Below are 17,674 nucleotides of genomic sequence, written 5' to 3'. Positions count from 1 at the left end.
AAGATCTTGGGAGTAAAGTGAACTATTACATATGAAGAGGCTTTGAGACGTTCTTCCCTAACACCTCCACTTACATGATAAGGGTGTGCTGGGAGTAACAGAAATTTGCATGTCTTTAGCTTAGGCTGTATAGCAGTTTGAGAGATTTTTTAAATTTCTTTTGAAACTAGAAATTTGGCTTTAAAGGGATCCTATCAGTCAGACACAATTTTTTTGTAGGTACCATGTCGGAATAGCCTTAAGAAAGGCTATTCGTCTCCTACCTTTCGCCTTCTCCGCGCCGCTGTTCGCCTACAATCCCGGTTCTTGTTGGTATTTAAATGAGTTCTTTCGCAGCACTGGGGGCAGGCCCCAGCGCTCAGACAGCACTGGGGGTGTCCCCAATGCTGCGAGAGAGCTCTCTCCAGCGCCGCCTCCTCTTCTTCAGCAGCGTCATCTTCAGCCTGTTCTTCCGGCGATGGCTTGTAACTTCTAGGCCCTGGGCAGAGCAGACTGCGCATGCCCACAGGCCACGAGAAAATGGCCGCTTGCACAGCATTGTAAGCGGCCATTTTCTCGTGGCCTGTGGGCATGCGCAGTCTGCTCTGCCCAAGGCCTAGAAGTTACAAGCCATCGCTGGAAGAAAAGGCTGAGGATGACGCTGCTGAAGAAGAGGAGGCGGCGCTGGAGAGAGCTGTCTGAGCGCTGGGGCCCGACCCAGTGCTGCAAAAGAACTCATATTTACATACCGACAAGAACCGGTATTGTAGGCGAACGGTGGCGCGGAGAAGACGACGAAAGGTAGGAGACGAATAGCCACAAAAGGTGTCTCTAGCAGCTATACAGCCTGAGATAGAGCCTGTAGTAACAGCAATAAGAGCATATGTATATGCAGTTTCCACTTTGATTGACTATGTATCAGACTATATAACAAAATAGTGATCCTAGTCTTATTTTACATCCAATATTCATAGATTTTTAGATCCTGAAATAGTCATTAGTAACAAGGACATGGCTTAAACGCCCTTGCCTACTGAAGTGCCTCCTTGACAGGATGTATGGGATATGTTCTTGGCAGGAAAAAGGTTAAAACTGTTTTACTATTGGTCTTTTGTGAATTTAAACTGGTCAATTATTCTTCCAATTACAACACAATAAGAACTAAAAATGTGAAATTTTTGTAGTTAATCACAAAATATCCATCACTGATGTTTTGCTCTGGATCCCTTTGAGGGTGACATGAGGGAATGGGACACTGGAGTGAACTGTGGAGTTCAGCTTTAATCATGACACTTACATTTAGTAGTATTGGAGGGACTACCTCCCACCATCCCCGGGGACTCCAGGCATGAACTTGAGAGAGTCTGCTGGTCATTGGGTGGATGTTGTGCTGACTGATTACTTGTCTGTTCCACTTTCTTTGTGCCTGCTTTTAGAAGTTGTGTTTGCATCTTCAAAATCTGACCCAATGGATCAACATCTTTAGTAATCTTCTTAGTAGATTTTTTCTGCCTAGGGGCCTTTGCAGTGTCATTCGCAGAAGGTGTGACTGCCACATTGCTGCACTTGTTCATTTTACAGTCAATATCAATCACAAGTTTGCCATCATCTGAGTCGCTATCAGAGCTGCTGGTGGATTGGATGACAGTAGAAGACAGAGCCCTTGTTCTCAACTGGTTCTTAGTGTTAATGCTTGTATCTGACTCACTTTCGTTGTTCAACTTCTTTTTCTTCACATTGTTGTCTTCATCTGAACTGAGACCTTTATAACGCAAAACATATCAGGCATTGCAAAAAGAAAAGCAGACTACATGTACATGAGAAGTGATCGGGTGTGGCGAAACAACCATAATAAATCCACCCCATTAAAGGTAATCTAAAGCTTCTGCAATTAAAATTCTTTATAAAGTAATAATATGCATTCTGAAACATGTCATTTAATAACAAAAATGTAAACAAATGCAGAAGATACCAGGTGCTCCCAGAAACACCTAGAAATCACCCAAAACACTTCTAAAAAGGTAAATGGGTGCATTTATTAACCCATTAATAGCACTAACACATTTTAAAAAATTGCCTGGAAAACCACTTTAAGAAAAATTTAGGTAGGTTTTATTTCTACTTTGTACCAAAATCCATATAGAATTTTCAAGAAATAAAAAAAAAAAAAAAAAAAAAAGAAAAAAAAGAAAAGAAAAAGATAAGGGAAAGTGGATGTCCTGGAGGCAGTGTAAAGGTAGCCTAAACGCTAGCTTATTTTGTAGTGTAAAATTACACTTGTAAATTTTGCTATCCCATTGACTTCAATGATATTTTACAGGCGTATTTTTAAATGTGTAAAAAAATATCATTGAAGTCAATGGGATAGCAAAATTTACAAGTGTAATTTTACACTACAAAATAAGCTAGCGTTTACTCAGTGTGAATGCACCCTTAAAGTGAGAGACTTGACAAGGTACACAGATATAAGAATCAGGTTTCTTACGAATGTTAGCTGGGTTTGACCTCTTGATGATCTGTTTTTCAATTTTCAATTTGTCTAGCAGAGAATTTTTAATGGAGCACGGCAATGACTCCGGAGACTCAGAATCAGATAAAGCTGGATTTGAGTTTGTATCCTTATCCACAGATCCAAAAGTTTCCAGTTCTGTCACATCGGTGTCAAAATCCTTAACCTGTTGTGGCAAACTCCTACCTGTGCTATGTTCATGAATCTGCAAGCGGAAAAAAAAAAGAAAAAAAAAGAGAAATGAAGGGGCAGTGACACATGGGTTAATATAAAATGAGGAACGCAAGCCATAGCTAACTAACTGACTTACAACAATAAAAATCAAAATAAAATAATGAGGGGAAAGGGGTAGAGATCATACCGACACTAGAAATGCTATAAAACATAATTCATTATATGCAATTAAATATGGTTTTAATAGAATCTTACTTAGAAGTCATAAGTCTGAAGTTACATGTTCAGTTTTAAGTGCACTTTTGAAGGGCTTGTCTGGGCACAGTAAGATACCCCGTATCCACAGGAAAGAGACAGCAACACATGGTTGCCCAAACAGATGCAAATATAGACAGTTTTTTAGCGCTGCGTTTCCGGCCCGTGGGGCCTTAGCCTTAAAGGGGTTGTCCCATCACAAGGGTCCTATCTATACTGCTTGTTAATGTGGATGTAAGACTTTTCCTAAATACACTGCTTCAGCAAAACTGCTTTGTTTGTCCACTATCTTACTTTATTCAATTCATTGTGGCCACAGCCCTGACTTAGCTGCTCATGAGTCAAGTGATGTATCTGCTGCTCTCAGGGGAGGGAGGAGCGCTAAGTGCACGGGAGCAAGCCTGTGTATCTAGCTATTCCTGTGTCTACACCACGTGACCTAGGTCCTGCTATCAGATAGGGGAGAGGAGCTGCTTTCATTTCTTCTGTTCTCCCAGTTATCAGGCTAGCTAATTCAATTGTGTTCATTATGGCAGAGACAGGCAGTCTCTGTATGTAACACAGAATGGAGTTGCTGCTGCCTGTACTTCATAGTCCAATATGGATGGGCGGAGCTACATGCCAATTTAGTGGCGGAGCTAAACGGCAGGTTGCATGTGAAACCCCGCCCACCAAATGATGCAAGAAACCAGGAAGAAAGAAGATTTTACAGCAGTAAAGACTGATGAGTATGTGAGGTGGGAATACCCCTTTAAACATACTTCCATTGCCTGTTGCAATGTCAGTTTTAGCCATTTTGCTTTAACAAATGAATTTGTGAATAACGCTTTAATGTCATAGTTTTTCTTTGTTAGAAAGTCTTTGTCCTAAAAATATGCCCCCTCTGCTGCTGAACAAGCCTGCTTCCTGTCATTGCATTCTGGCAACAACAGATACATGTATATCCTTACACAGCCAGACCCTTTGTCTTTAAAAGGCTAAAGCAGACACCCACAACTTCTAGCCTTGCTGGATTTATTTTATGCAAAAACTTTTTCTGGGGCTGAATAGATATATTCATGAAATACAGCCACATGTACAGTATACAGGACCCACAGAGCCAGATGTTTCCTTTACAAGGAGTGGAGCAGGACTAAATAACTGTACAATAAATGGGAAGTACCAGCTGTATCTTCATTGCACAATATATTGCATAACAAAATATATCCACTAAATCATCTTATTTGTGCTTAGTAAGTGTAAATTCAGAACAGTACTAAATGTAACTCTGTCTACTTTGAGAAAATTCAACCAACCCAAGCTTGGAAAGTCATATTCTCCCTCAAGAAAAAAATTGGACCCATAGTAAATACCAGCAGTGTGAACGATAACAACAATCAAGGCGTTGTCTTTAGGGTTGATTTTAAAATCCGATTTCCGATCATTTTTCATTCAAACCCGATCTCGGTCCCAATTCCAATCTCAATGCAAGTCAATGGGATTTTTTTATTAATCGGAGATCGGATTTTAAAAGCAATCCTATTCACTATACAGCATGGAATCTAAGAATTGTTAGAATCCACGCTGTGTAGTGAATAACTAAGTAGCCAGATGATTTTTTTTTAATCCTCTGGCTACTTAGTCCCCCCGTCATGTCTCCCCGCCCTGTACCCGCCCACACTCTCCTAACCTGGCAGGGAGGGGACAGCGAAGGGAGAAGAAGACTGCAGCTGGAGCAGCAGCGAGGCGAAGAGCAGCGGACCAGCCATCTCTGGAGGTAAGTAGCTACTAGAGATGTTACTTTAGCCTCCCATTAGAATGAATGGAGGCAGCCGGCGCACAGGGGGTTAAGGCTGTGTGCTGGCTGCTTCCATTCATTCCTATAGAACCGCAGCGGAGCCTTCACACTGAGTATACACTATATACTCAGTGTGAAGGCATTGTGGGAAATACTACCGATCTCAATCGCACCTAAAAAGATCGTGTTCGGAATGCCGATCGCGAAATTTTCTCGATTGCAGATCGGAATCCAATTTTTTCCGAACACGATCGCTCAACCCTAGTTGTCTTATGAAGGACACTTATTCCCTATTCAAAGGAGTCTGGGATCTGATGCTATGAAATTGCTAAGCAAAATCACGGATTCTGACTCAATTTTTTTTCCACAGCCCAATTCCTATTCCTTCATAAATGGATGACAACCTTTGTTGGTAACATTAAAAGATCCTTTGAGATTTTGATATTTGCGATACACTATAACTATCACATTAGTGGGATCTAACTCACAGTACCCTAAGAGATCAGGGGGCTGCAGCATTCTAGTAAATGCTATATACTCTTTATTGTTCACCAGGCCCTATTAATCAGCTGACTGGTGGGCACACTGGGAATCATACCACTACCAATTTCATACTGATGGACTAGCCTAAGGATAAATTTTATTGGTCATTACTTGTAAAACCAAGCATATAGAGGAACGTCTTCTTTAAAAAGAACACCGTGGGTCAATACACACTGACGAAAACCAATAGACAATGGTATGACTAGCACAGGGCCAGAGAAAAGATGCATGATAACGGAATTTCGTTTATAATCTAATATTTGATATTAATGACTAGCCTAAGGATAGATCATAAATATGAGATCATGGTGTTCCAACAAAAGATACTCCTCGGCTGTTCGCAACGGCCACTGGCCCTAAACTACACCCTAAACTACTCAGTGAACTTGGGGGAGTTGATGGGCAGTAATGCACTATAGCCTTTTACAGTGTAGGGGACGATCAGCGTCTGGCTCTGTACGCTGTGTATTTTCTATTTTAAGGATAGGTCATATCAAAAGCCCAGAAAATCCCTTTAAAATTTTAACACTACTTTAATTAGAGTCTAAAGAGTCTTCTGACCCAGCAACTAAACTTCTGGTAAGCTTTCATGCCCTCTTGTTTTATACTCAGATTAAGACTCTTACACTGTGCTTTATGTATTCTTCAGGCTATTCCTGGCATCAAAAACAAAATTTGTCAGTCGCAAGATTAGCATAAATTATTGAACATCAAAATAGTATTAACCCATGGCGCAATTATAAGGGATAGAAGGTGGCAAACATGTCTTATGATTTATGAACATGGTCCATAGCAATACAAATGCAGCAGAACATATACTTACATGGTCTAGTAAAACAACTTCCATAGGAATCATTGAATTTTTCACCATGAACGTGCCCAAAACAACCTCATGAAACATTTGGCTTCTCTCTCTTGTGCTCAGCTCTTTTTTGGGAAAAGGGGAATCCATGTATACTACTTTGTACGGTTTACCATCTGGCAGGAGAAACAGCAGTTACTTCAGAGACACAAGTGTTCCCACAAACAGGCCAACTGGTCAATCATAATAAACATGAAAATGAAAAATGTTTCCTAATATAATTTTATTTCCAAAAATAGAAGGAAAAGTAAAAAGATACTCAACGTGACATCCTTTCTTGTTCTATTCATTAAAGGACACTGCAGCATGGGTAGAGACCTGGCCACTAGGAGGCTGACACTAGGAATAGAAAAAGATGTCGGCTCCACCTCTGGGCTATACCCGCCCATGGACTGTATGCTAACCTGCCTGCGGCAGGAACATCAAAAACAAGAGTGGGATTTGTGTCCCCCAATGAATACGAGAAAAGGATATTATTGCGAGTACAAAAATCCCATTTTATCACTTATTTCATGGGAAACTGCACCATGATCTGTCCTAAAGCAATTCCATAGGATGGGAAGTATATGGCCATGTGAACAACTCCGCACACAGCTAGTTGCACAACCTTACGACCCAGGCTGGCATCAGCAGAGGAAGCCTAAAGTGGCAGCCTTTTAGACCTGAGCAGCAGAAGTCTGATGCTGAACAGCACAGGAGGCTTCAACAGCTCTGGTGAAATAAGCAGTCATTTGTAGAGGCGGTAGTTGGTCCTTGAGCCAATAGGTAGCAAACAGAATCCACCAGGAGATGGAAACCTTGGAAACAGTCAGGCCATTACAAGGGCCCTCAAGAAAACTGAACAGCGTCTCCAAACGACCAAAGGGGTCATTGAGAGGCAATTAGACTTGAAATGCCTGGACCACATACAAGCAATGAAGAGAACGCTAACTTGCATGTTTGGGATCTGGACAGAAAGATGGTAAGACAATGTCCTTGTTGCTGTGGAAGGAATAAGCCACATTAGGCAAAAAAGGTGGTGGCAGATGAAGGGGACTTGTCCTTGTAAGAAGAAGAAAAGGAGGCTTCCGGGACGGGGTAGAGACCTTAATTAATGGCCACCACAAAGGCAACCTTCCAGGACATAAGGCGGACAGGGATCTCATGCAGAGGATGGTAGGGAGAAAACACAGAGTGCCACTCCCTGCAGGAAAGTTGTCACTTGAGGCCGGAAGGAGAAAAGCCTTTTGGAAAGGATGGAAAGGGCAGAAATCTGTCCTTTAAGAAAAGAAAAAAACAGACTGGAGAAAAGACAGGATTATGGGGAAGAGAAAAGGAGTATGGATAAAAGTCATTACTCTCACACAGGTATGGTTCTGTGCAAAAATGACCACAGTGCCACACACTGTCATAGATTAGGCAAATTTTGAAAGTTATACTTTTTCTTTATGCCACCTTTGTTTTTCTAAGACTTTAGGATGGGCAATGATTATAAGATCAGTGGAGGATTGACACCTAGCACTCAACGTTTTGGTGAAACTAGTAGTTCCCAGCACAATGGCCAAGCAGCTCCATAAACTTGACTGTTAAGTGTCCATAGCTGCTGCCTGGGCACCAAGAAAAATTCATTATACAAGGGTATCGAGGTAAAAATAATAATGCCACCAAAAACTTCATAAATGACATTAAAAATGTAACGAAATAAAAAACTGAATCAAAAGAACAGAACTGTGCAGGCTTTATATCTATTTCTCACAACCAATTTCTTCTAACTGGCAATATGTACAATTTAATCACACAGCCCCCATTAAATACTGTACTTCAATACATCTTACCTATACCAGTAATAGTCTTTACACACAGAGGAATCTCCCACTGTTCACTGTAACCAGGACCATGGTTATTAAGGAGGGTAAACAAGGTCTGAGAAGTAAGCACGACTTGTGGACAATATTTAGGGGCCAGTTTGGAAATGTTTGGATCAGAGCTCACATTCTGTCAGGAATCAAGAGACACAACATAGGTCAGCAAGTAACAAGTGTTCTCTCACTAGTAAAAGTATACATATAACTCGTATGCTCATTCATCTTATTGAAGGGGGCTACTACACAAAGGTAATTGCTGCTGTCTCTTCAGTGTATACCTGGCATGGCGCTGTACACTGCATCATGGCCATGTCTGGTATTGCAGCTGTATCTGGTTCACGTGTGTGTGAATGAGATGTAGAAGAACGTGACTGGTAGATGAAACATCACTCACCCAGAAGAGGTCGCAGCACTAGCCTGACCGCTGTGCTGTCTTAAGTAAGCTGATCAGTAATAGTGCCAGGAAGTCAGCCCCTCGCCAATATAACACTGATGACCTATTCTAAGGATAGGTCATCAATATTAAAATCTCAGAAGATTCTTTTCAGTTATATTCACACTGTCAATAAATCACTGTAATTTTCTAGATTTCAAATGGTAGAACAGATAATTGGCTAATGTCTACGACTTTTGGAGGCCAGCTGGCTTAGGGAGTCTTACGAGCAACGCTTCCTGGGAAAAGTATATAAATTAGCCATCTATCAGTGGGGAGAAAACTGTCTTTCTAGCGCCACCTATGGCTAGCAACCCAGTAAGACAATGCCTAATAGAGTCTTGAAATAAGACTATGGATTTCAGCCAAACCAGTGTATGAAGAAGATTGACAATTAAACAAAGCTATCCAATTGTGCTGTCTTAAAAAATAATCACTATTGAAGTGGTACTGGTAAGTGTAACAGCTGCTCCCAAGAGCACCTAAAGTGTAACAGCTAGGGTTGAGCCGATCTTGACTTTTCAGGATCGATTTTAAAATCCGATTTCCGATCATTTTTCATTCGAACCCGATTTGGATCCCAATTCCGATCCCAATGCAAGTCAATGGGATTTTTTTATTAATCGGAGATTGGCTTTTAAAAGCAATCCTATTCACTATACAGCATGGAATCTAAGAATTGTTAGAATCCACGCTGTGTAGTGAATCACTAAGTAGCCACAGGATTTTTTTTTAATCCTCTGGCTACTTAGTCCCCCCTGGTGTCCACTTACCTCCAGAGATGGCTGCTCTGCTGTTCTTCGCCTCGCTGCCGGTCCAGCTGCAGTCTTCTTCTCCCTTCGCTGTCCCCTCCCTGCCAGGTTAGGAGAGTGTGGGCGGGTTAGGAGAGTGTGGGTGGGTACTGGGAGGGGAGACGTCACGTCTCCCTGCCCCGTACCCGCCCACACTATCCTAAGCCACAAGCCCCGCCTTCCTAGCTCTTTAAACACTAAGGAGGCGGGGCAGCGAGAACACCAGCGTGGAGCGGCAGCAAGAGGCAGAAAGAGAACACACTGGGCACCGGACCAGCCATCTCTGGAGGTAAGTAGCTACTACAGATGTTTAGTTTAGTCTCCCATTAGAATGAATGGAGGCAGCCAGCATGCAGGGGGTTAAGGCTGTGTGTTGGCTGCTTCCATTCATTCCTATGGACCTGCAGCGGAGCCTTCACACTGAGTATACATCGTACACGGGGGGGGGGGTAGAGCGGCCGGCCGCCGGCAAAGTTGGCGTGCTGGCCGCTTCCATTTATTTCTTTAGGAGCGTACTATTCGAAACGGCAGTTTCGAATAGTGTTCGCTCATCTCTAACTTTTATCTGTTTTGATTTCTGGCATCTACTGCATTTGTTTACTTGGTGTTAGCTTCCTGCTATGTAGTTTCCTGTGTACCTTGCACACTATCTTCCTGTCACTGCTCCCCACCCTCCTCTCTCACTCTGTTACAACCCCCTTCCTGTCTCCCTAGCTAAGTTATCCCGCCCACTAGCATCCACCCCTCCACCCTGTCTCCCTAGCTAAGTTATCCCGCCCACTACTAACCCCCCCCCCCCCCCCATCATCACATCATACTTACCTATCTTCTGCTCCAGGAGACGGCTCCTGCCTTCTCCTTCACTGTGTACAGGCTGGAGCCGATGCGCACACACTGAAAGTACCTGGAAGTAGAGTGCCATCTCTTCCGTGCATGTCTCACAAACATAGTGTCTCCAGCAAGCGCTTGAAGAGAGGAAGAGGAGAGGAGCCGTTCCCGGACAGGAAGGCTTGTAAGTATTGATAGGGTTGGAGTGTGTGGGGGGAAAGAGAGTAATGGTGACATTCCCTTGGATGGAATTTGTTACCCACATGATATGGGTAATAATTTTGGTTTTTTATATACAAGTAAATTAGAAGTTAGGTGGGGGAGGGAGTTTAGTTTAGGGGTTAATTTGTATTTTATCCCAGACAACCCCTTTAATCACTGGTTTTAGAAGTGGTTCCATATAGATAGACATTAAGCCAAAAAGCAAACTGGTGATAGTGAATATATGTTTATTGTTTATTATTCTGAGTATTTTAATTATGATGAATGTCCATAAGACCCCATACATGTAAGTACGGGGGTATAGTATATATAAACATACAAATGCAGCATAATACCAGTAAAGTAGAATAATCACTCACTCACCACATGCACATGATCCGCCTTCTTCATTGGAGGCATCATCTGAGACACCTTTTTATAGGAGATGGGCAGAGGAATAGCATCAGATGGAAAAATCATTTTCACAAATTTCAGAGACCCCTGGAAATATTAAAAGCAGTGTCCCATATTACAAGTTAAAAACAAATGCAGCTAATCATTTATATAAGGTTTTGACCACTTTATCTTTACCTTACCAAATGTACTGTGAAAGTAATGTAATGTAATGTCTTCATTTGTTAAGGAAAAATGTAAGTCCTCTACAGACTACACCATGCCCCAATTATGACCATTGATGGAGGGCCATGTGATCTCACATCCATCAGTGGTCTCTACTAAATTACATTGCACAGGGCTGATATAGGGAGGCTTAGGAAAGTGCAGGTCTTTCTACAGACATGGAAAAATGGTGCATTACCATGTTTGCATTGCCCCTGTTGTTCTAATATTTTCAAGGGCGTCAAAATTTACCATCTAGCAAAAAATATGACTATAAAGAGCTACTTTACTTGTGATTCTAATATTGTAGTTTATTTAGTGAAATGTCCATGTGGTTTGGTGTATGTAGGAGAAACACATTAGAGCTTGTACATCGAGTCACAAATCCAGTGTGCTAAAAACACGGCTCCCCCTAACACACCACTTCCAGGCAGCCAGACACACTCAATCACAATTTCAATTCTAAATGAACAGGTACCAAAACCCAGAAGAGGGGATCAGCCCATTATACTATTCTTTGCGGAAATTTTTTATAACCATCATATGTTGCTTTTTGACTGCTTTGCCGTTATTGTGTGTGTGTGTGTGTGTATATAGATAGATAGATAGATAGATAGATAGATAGATAGATGGATCACAATTTGCTTTTTTTATTTTTTATTTTTAAGTATGTCTTTGTAGAATGGGAGTAAATCCACGCAAACATGGGGAGAACATACAAACTCCTTGCAGATGTTGTTCCTGGCAGGATTCGAACCCAGGACTCCAGCGCTGCAAGGCTGCAGTGCTAACCACTGAGCCACCCTGACTTTTATTATTTTTCTTTGTTATCTCAGACATGTTAAAATGACCATGAACTTCAGGGATTCTACTACAGATACTACAATCAGTCCTTCTGTTCCATAGTACTGTATTCCCTCCTGCTTGTGTTTACATTCCTTACTTACATTCTCCATTCATTGACATTTGTGCTATCGCCGGTCTGACCTCTGATATCATTAAGCCCAATAAAACATCATAGTGCTCGGCATGGTGATGCCATCCTGCTTCACATATATTGATGCTGGCCTCATATGATAGCCACAGCATATGCTATACGCAATTCTTCTCTAGTTTATGTCGATTTGTGGTAAGTTTTTTCCTACTCCTGTCTCCACTCAATTGCTGTCTATTAGTTGGCCTCGGGATCATCAACATCCATCTTATATTAGCCCTGCAATTTGTAATTATTTAGCCAGTGACTGCCAACTAGTTTCAATATTATTAAAAATATTACCTTGTTTTATACTATGTGAATTATAACAGTGTTACATTTGTAGCATCCTTTGATACATGTTTGCTCTCTGGTACAGATTTAATGAATATGCTATAATATAATTTTGTTGATATTATACCTAATTATGAGCTTATATTTTCTATATATAAAATACACTCACCGGCCACTTTATTAGGTACACCATGCTAGTAACGGGTTGGACCCCCTTTTGCCTTCAGAACTGCCTCAATTCTTCGTGGCATAGATTCAACAAGGTGCTGGAAGCATTCCTCAGAGATTTTGGTCCATATTGACATGATGGCATCACACAGTTGCCGCAGATTTGTCGGCTGCATATCCATGATGCGAATCTCCCGTTCCACCACATCCCAAAGATGCTCTATTGGATTGAGATCTGGTGACTGTGGAGGCCATTGGAGTACAGTGAACTCATTGTCATGTTCAAGAAACCAGTCTGAGATGATTCCAGCTTTATGACATGGCATTGCATTATCCTGCTGAAAGTAGCCATCAGATGTTGGGTACATTGTGGTCATAAAGGGATGGACATGGTCAGCAACAATACTCAGGTAGGCTTTGGCATTCCAACGATGCTCAATTGGTACCAAGGGGCCCAAAGAGTGCCAAGAAAATATTCCCCACACCATGACACCACCACCACCAGCCTGAACCGTTGATACAAGGCAGGATGGATTCATGCTTTCATGTTGTTGACGCCAAATTCTGACCCTACCATCCGAATGTCGCAGCAGAAATCGAGACTCATCAGACCAGGCAACGTTTTTCCAATCTTCAATTGTCCAATTTTGATGAGCTTGTGCAAATTGTAGCCTCAGTTTCCTGTTCTTAGCTGAAAGGAGTGGCACCCGGTGTGGTCTTCTGCTGCTGTAGCCCATCTGCCTCAAAGTTCGACGTACTGTGCGTTCAGAGATGCTCTTCTGGCTACCTTGGTTGTAACGGGTGGCTATTTGAGTCACTGTTGCCTTTCTATCAGCTTGAACCAGTCTGGCCATTCTCCTCTGACCTCTGGCATCAACAACGCATTTCCGCCCACAGAACTTCCGCTCACTGGATGTTTTTTCTTTTTCGGACCATTCTCTGTAAACCCTAGAGATAGTTGTGCGTGAAAATCCCAGTAGATCAGCAGTTTCTGAAATACTCAGACCAGCCCTTCTGGCACCAACAACCATGCCACGTTCAAAGGCACTCAAATCACCTTTCTTCCCCATACTGATGCTCGGTTTGAACTGCAGGAGATTGTCTTGACCATGTCTACATGCCTAAATGCACTGAGTTGCCGCCATGTGATTGGTTGATTAGAAATTAAGTGTTAACGAGCAGTTGGACAGGTGTACCTAATAAAGTGGCCGGTGAGTGTATATTGTATGCATCTGGTCTAGTATGGTCCTATGACATCTATAATGTTACGATATACTTTTGTACAGGATTTGTGTATGCTCGCATTTAATTGCAACACAATTTTTTCATATTTTTCATAGCGAAAAAGGCTTCGGAAAGGCCGAAATGTCCTGTTTATGGTCGTTCTGTTTAATTCACAACACATAACAGTGCTCCAACATTAATCTCATATAATACAGTACATATGCATAAACTATGAATTCTCATATACACTTAGTTTGAGTATATATCTTGAACTTGTAAGTAGATAAAGGAGAAAACTTATTTTTTACCTTTTTAAGAAGGCATTTTTCCAGGTTAAAGGTCAAATCTGGGATAAACTTCCCCCCGAGAATGCTGGTGATCTCATAGACAGTATAAAATGGAGGGTAAATCTTAACATAAGTTTGATATGCCTTTATCATCTCCTAGAAGTAACAGAGAAAAAAAAATCATATATAACAGGATTGCATGCAATCATCAGGTTAGACACAACCACACACTGTCAACATCAATCTAATTTCTATGGGTCATTTAGCTGTCACACTTATGACCAGCTTCATCCAGCCCTGAGATTTCAGAAATATTCTCTGGGTTCGAACCATCTGACATTTCTCTTGCACCAAACTTTCCATCAACTGTATGACAAGGAACAAAAATACCACAAGGTGGCTTCGTAGTACTGTGACATTACTGGGTTTTTGAGCACAAGTGTAATTGGCCACATCATCTGAGTACCCCGAATTCCTCCAAGGCTATGTGAAAACACTTAATGGATGCGGAAGCCCTATAGATGTGAACGTGTCACGGAATGTATTTGGATGAAAGTCGTGTGCATGGACCCGAACAGCATGAAGATACATAATGCAGCACTCCAATGATGCTTTCCGAAGACACGTAAGAAGCTGAATGTGCAGATATATGAAAATTCACCCCGACTTACCATCATTGTATTCAAATATTGAAAATGTCAGTACAGGACACTAACCTGAATATAGAGCTCAGCATCTGCACAAAGCATATCATAGTCCTCAGCACAACTCCGGGCAGCATTCTGGAGAAATTTCTGGAACTCTGGAACCTCACTGCTTGCTTTAGATTTTAAGTACTAAATAAAATTAGGTTGTAAAGAAATTTATATCAAATTAAGATGTGACAAAAAATGTGCAAATCCTTACAAATGTAACACAAAAAGTAAGTCTGACATAGTTTGACACAAGGTGCACAAACACAGCAAACTAAAGTTATGATTTCAACTATAATGAATGTTTCTCAGGTGAAATACAACAATTGCTTTAGCCCACCAATGACACTGTGATCTAGACAGAAGCCGACCATACTTAAAATTACTATCCAATAGACTAACAAAAAGACCTTTTTTTCCTATGAAACAGGTTTCATTCATAAATGATCATTTCTTAAAAATAAAGTTCCAAAAACATTCCCAGAAAGACTGTTTGTAGCGATGAGTGAGTACTATTCGAAACTCCCGTTCCAAATAGCACCCACCCATAGGAATGAATGGATGCAGACGGCATGCAGGGGGTTAAGCGGCCGACCGCTGGCAAAGTCTGCGTCCCAGCCGCTTCCATTCATTCTATGGGTGTGTGCTATTCAAAACGTCCGTTTCGAATAGTACTCGCTCATCTCTAAATATTTGACCATAATCTAATGGCTAAATGACTGCAGAGCCAAAGTGGACTAAAACGTGCATGGCTACAAGTGCAAAATGATCTTTCACCACGGATCCTTGGATCACCTTCATCCATTGGATGTTCAACCATCAACCGACGTCTGTCGAATGTGTATGGCCACTTATAGTTCTTGAGTTCACTTGCACATATAACCACTCTATACAATTGTTGGTTGTCTTTACTCTTTTTTTTTTGTAGATTTGAGCCCCATATAGGTATCATAACGCACATGTTTTTTTTTGTTTTTTTTCCTATCAGTATTTCGTTGTAGAATGGGAGGAAATTCACGTAAACACGGGGAGAACATACAAACTCCTTGCAGATGTTGTTCCTGGCAGGATTCGAACCCAGGACTCCAGCGCAGCAAGGCTGCAGTGCTAACCACTGAGCCACCGTGTTGCCCCTGGCTGTCTTACTCTTTATGGACCAGAGGTCCATAAACCAAGATTGCATTCATCAATTTGATTAAAGTAACATAATAGTATTTTAACGATAAAAATAAAAGGATCATTATTGTTACAATTGTATAAGATGGCATAAAAGCAGCAAAGTGTCTGCAACCATATTTTAAAGATTTTGTTTTGCAAGAAATGAAAGAAAGCTATAGCAGTTTTCCCATGTTATTCCCAATATTTATAATAAAAGATACTGAATTTATCAACTATATTACAAAAATGTTTCCCATACCCCAACTAACACAAGAACAAAAAACCCAAACAATGGTTATGCTTTAATAATAAGAGAAAGCAAAATAGGAAAAACATGAACAAATATATAAAAACATTTTTAAAAATGTGCAAAAAAATTGACCTATGCACGATACAACTCATGTAGTTTTTCAATTACCTGGTAATGATTATATTCCTTCACTTGTCCAAAGGAGATATTGGGGTTCTTTTTATTGTGGAATTTGATCATCAGTCTAACGTAGGCATCCTGCTCAAATGGTGTAAGGGAGGAGAAGCGCGGGTAGGGCACGCGAGGCTCGGGAAAAGGCAGAATGTTCTTGGTAGAAGACAAGGCAGCAGGAGGTTGTTTGCCAGGGACAGGCACTTGGGAACCTGAATCCTCTGAATCTTTTTGTGTAGATTCTGTAGGAGCTGATCTGAGAGAATAAGGAAGCATAAAGATGTTTTACTGTACTCTAACATGTTTTTGTAGAGACCAATCCATTTATAGAGGGGATTATGAGGTTGAAATGCTCAGGAGAACAAACTATGGATATCACTAGGTAAACTAATTTCACATGTCCCACTTTCTCCAGACTGGAAGAACTAACTAAAATACCTTGTATATTGAGGTGGCACCCTATGGGCTAGTGGGTCGGCAAACCAGATTTGGTGAAACAACAGGACAATCTCCCTGTTTTGTTTTTAGATGCATTCACTGCTGTTTCCAACAAATACAGAAACGATACCTACATAATCATTCACCACTTGGGAAGCTTTAGAAAAGTTATCCTATGGTTTCTTAATTCAGCACACACAAGCAAAAAAGTCACTTAAACCATGGAGAGATGATAGGACATCAGCAGCACTTAGCACAAGGCGTTTCATAGCTGTCTCTCCACATAGGAGTGAATGTCGGTCAGGGAGACAGAAGCTGGCACATCATATTATCATGGTGGAAAAATAAGCTGACTCAGTGGTGAAGCAGTAGAAACAGATTGAATGCAAATAAATTCCAGTAATAGAAAAACTTTAGAAAATAATAACCTGATGGAAAAGTCAGCATACAGTCATTAATGTGGCTGCTATTGGTCAGTAACAAGTAGCAAGATGGAGGCACATTCCTTATTGACTGTGATCACCAAACACTCTGCGTACATATTATACAGGAAACTGTTTATTGCAAGGTCTAGTCCTCAAAGGTATTTCAAGAAGAAAGAGGTTTAAAGAGGACCTTTCACCACCTCTAATAAGTCCAACATTTTATATGATTTAAAAGCTGCTGCTCCACAGATTTCAGCACAGTTGTAATTTTTTTCTCTAGCATCCTCCATTCCTGAGCAATCAATGCTGTTAGTTTTGGCACCTTATATGCTATTTAGTCTCTGTGCTGTCAGGAGGACGGGGTCAGGCAGGAGCAGACAAGGGGTGTGATTCTGAGCTCTGACACTGGCTGTCTCTGATTGGAGCTCTGAGTTACACCCCCTGCCTGACACCACCCTTCAGACATTAGAGCTTAAACTAGCACATCAGGCACCAAAAATACCTGCATTCAGAACAGTGGGGGGAGCTAGAGGAAACGTTCCAAATGTGCCAGAATCAGTGGAGCAGTATCTATAAACAGATGTTATGAACTAGAATTGGGTGTCTGTCAGCATGAAAATAGGAAAACCAAACTAATGACAGTGCTTTGCAAGGTGCCTTGCAGCTCCACTTTCATGAAAATCAGGATTTTATTATTATGTAAATTAGCTTTAGGGGCATTTCTTCCCCTACCTGGGCTTCGCTCTGCTCTAGATATCTGCTTCTTACTGCAGACAAAGT

General features: G+C 41.3%; 1 protein-coding gene across 1 annotated transcript in view; it reads right to left on the bottom strand.

Annotated features, from left to right (window-relative positions):
* The window catches only part of ICE2 (interactor of little elongation complex ELL subunit 2), a 61,191-nt gene that overhangs the window by 28,683 nt on the left and 14,834 nt on the right, over positions 1-17,674 (bottom strand). Inside the window, exons 3-10 of the mRNA XM_075273685.1 lie at positions 16,029-16,287; positions 14,477-14,596; positions 13,782-13,916; positions 10,581-10,697; positions 7,914-8,073; positions 6,061-6,215; positions 2,465-2,693; positions 1,277-1,741 (exon numbers count right to left, since the gene is read on the bottom strand). Coding sequence (XP_075129786.1) covers positions 1,277-1,741; positions 2,465-2,693; positions 6,061-6,215; positions 7,914-8,073; positions 10,581-10,697; positions 13,782-13,916; positions 14,477-14,596; positions 16,029-16,287 — 1,640 coding nt within the window. The remainder of the gene's footprint in view (positions 1-1,276; positions 1,742-2,464; positions 2,694-6,060; positions 6,216-7,913; positions 8,074-10,580; positions 10,698-13,781; positions 13,917-14,476; positions 14,597-16,028; positions 16,288-17,674) is intronic.

Source organism: Leptodactylus fuscus, chromosome 5, assembly GCF_031893055.1.
Source record: "Leptodactylus fuscus isolate aLepFus1 chromosome 5, aLepFus1.hap2, whole genome shotgun sequence".
Classification (NCBI taxonomy): Eukaryota; Metazoa; Chordata; class Amphibia; order Anura; family Leptodactylidae; genus Leptodactylus; species Leptodactylus fuscus.
Note: the sequence above shows the minus strand (reverse complement) of the source record. Positions and strands in the feature narration are given on the sequence as shown.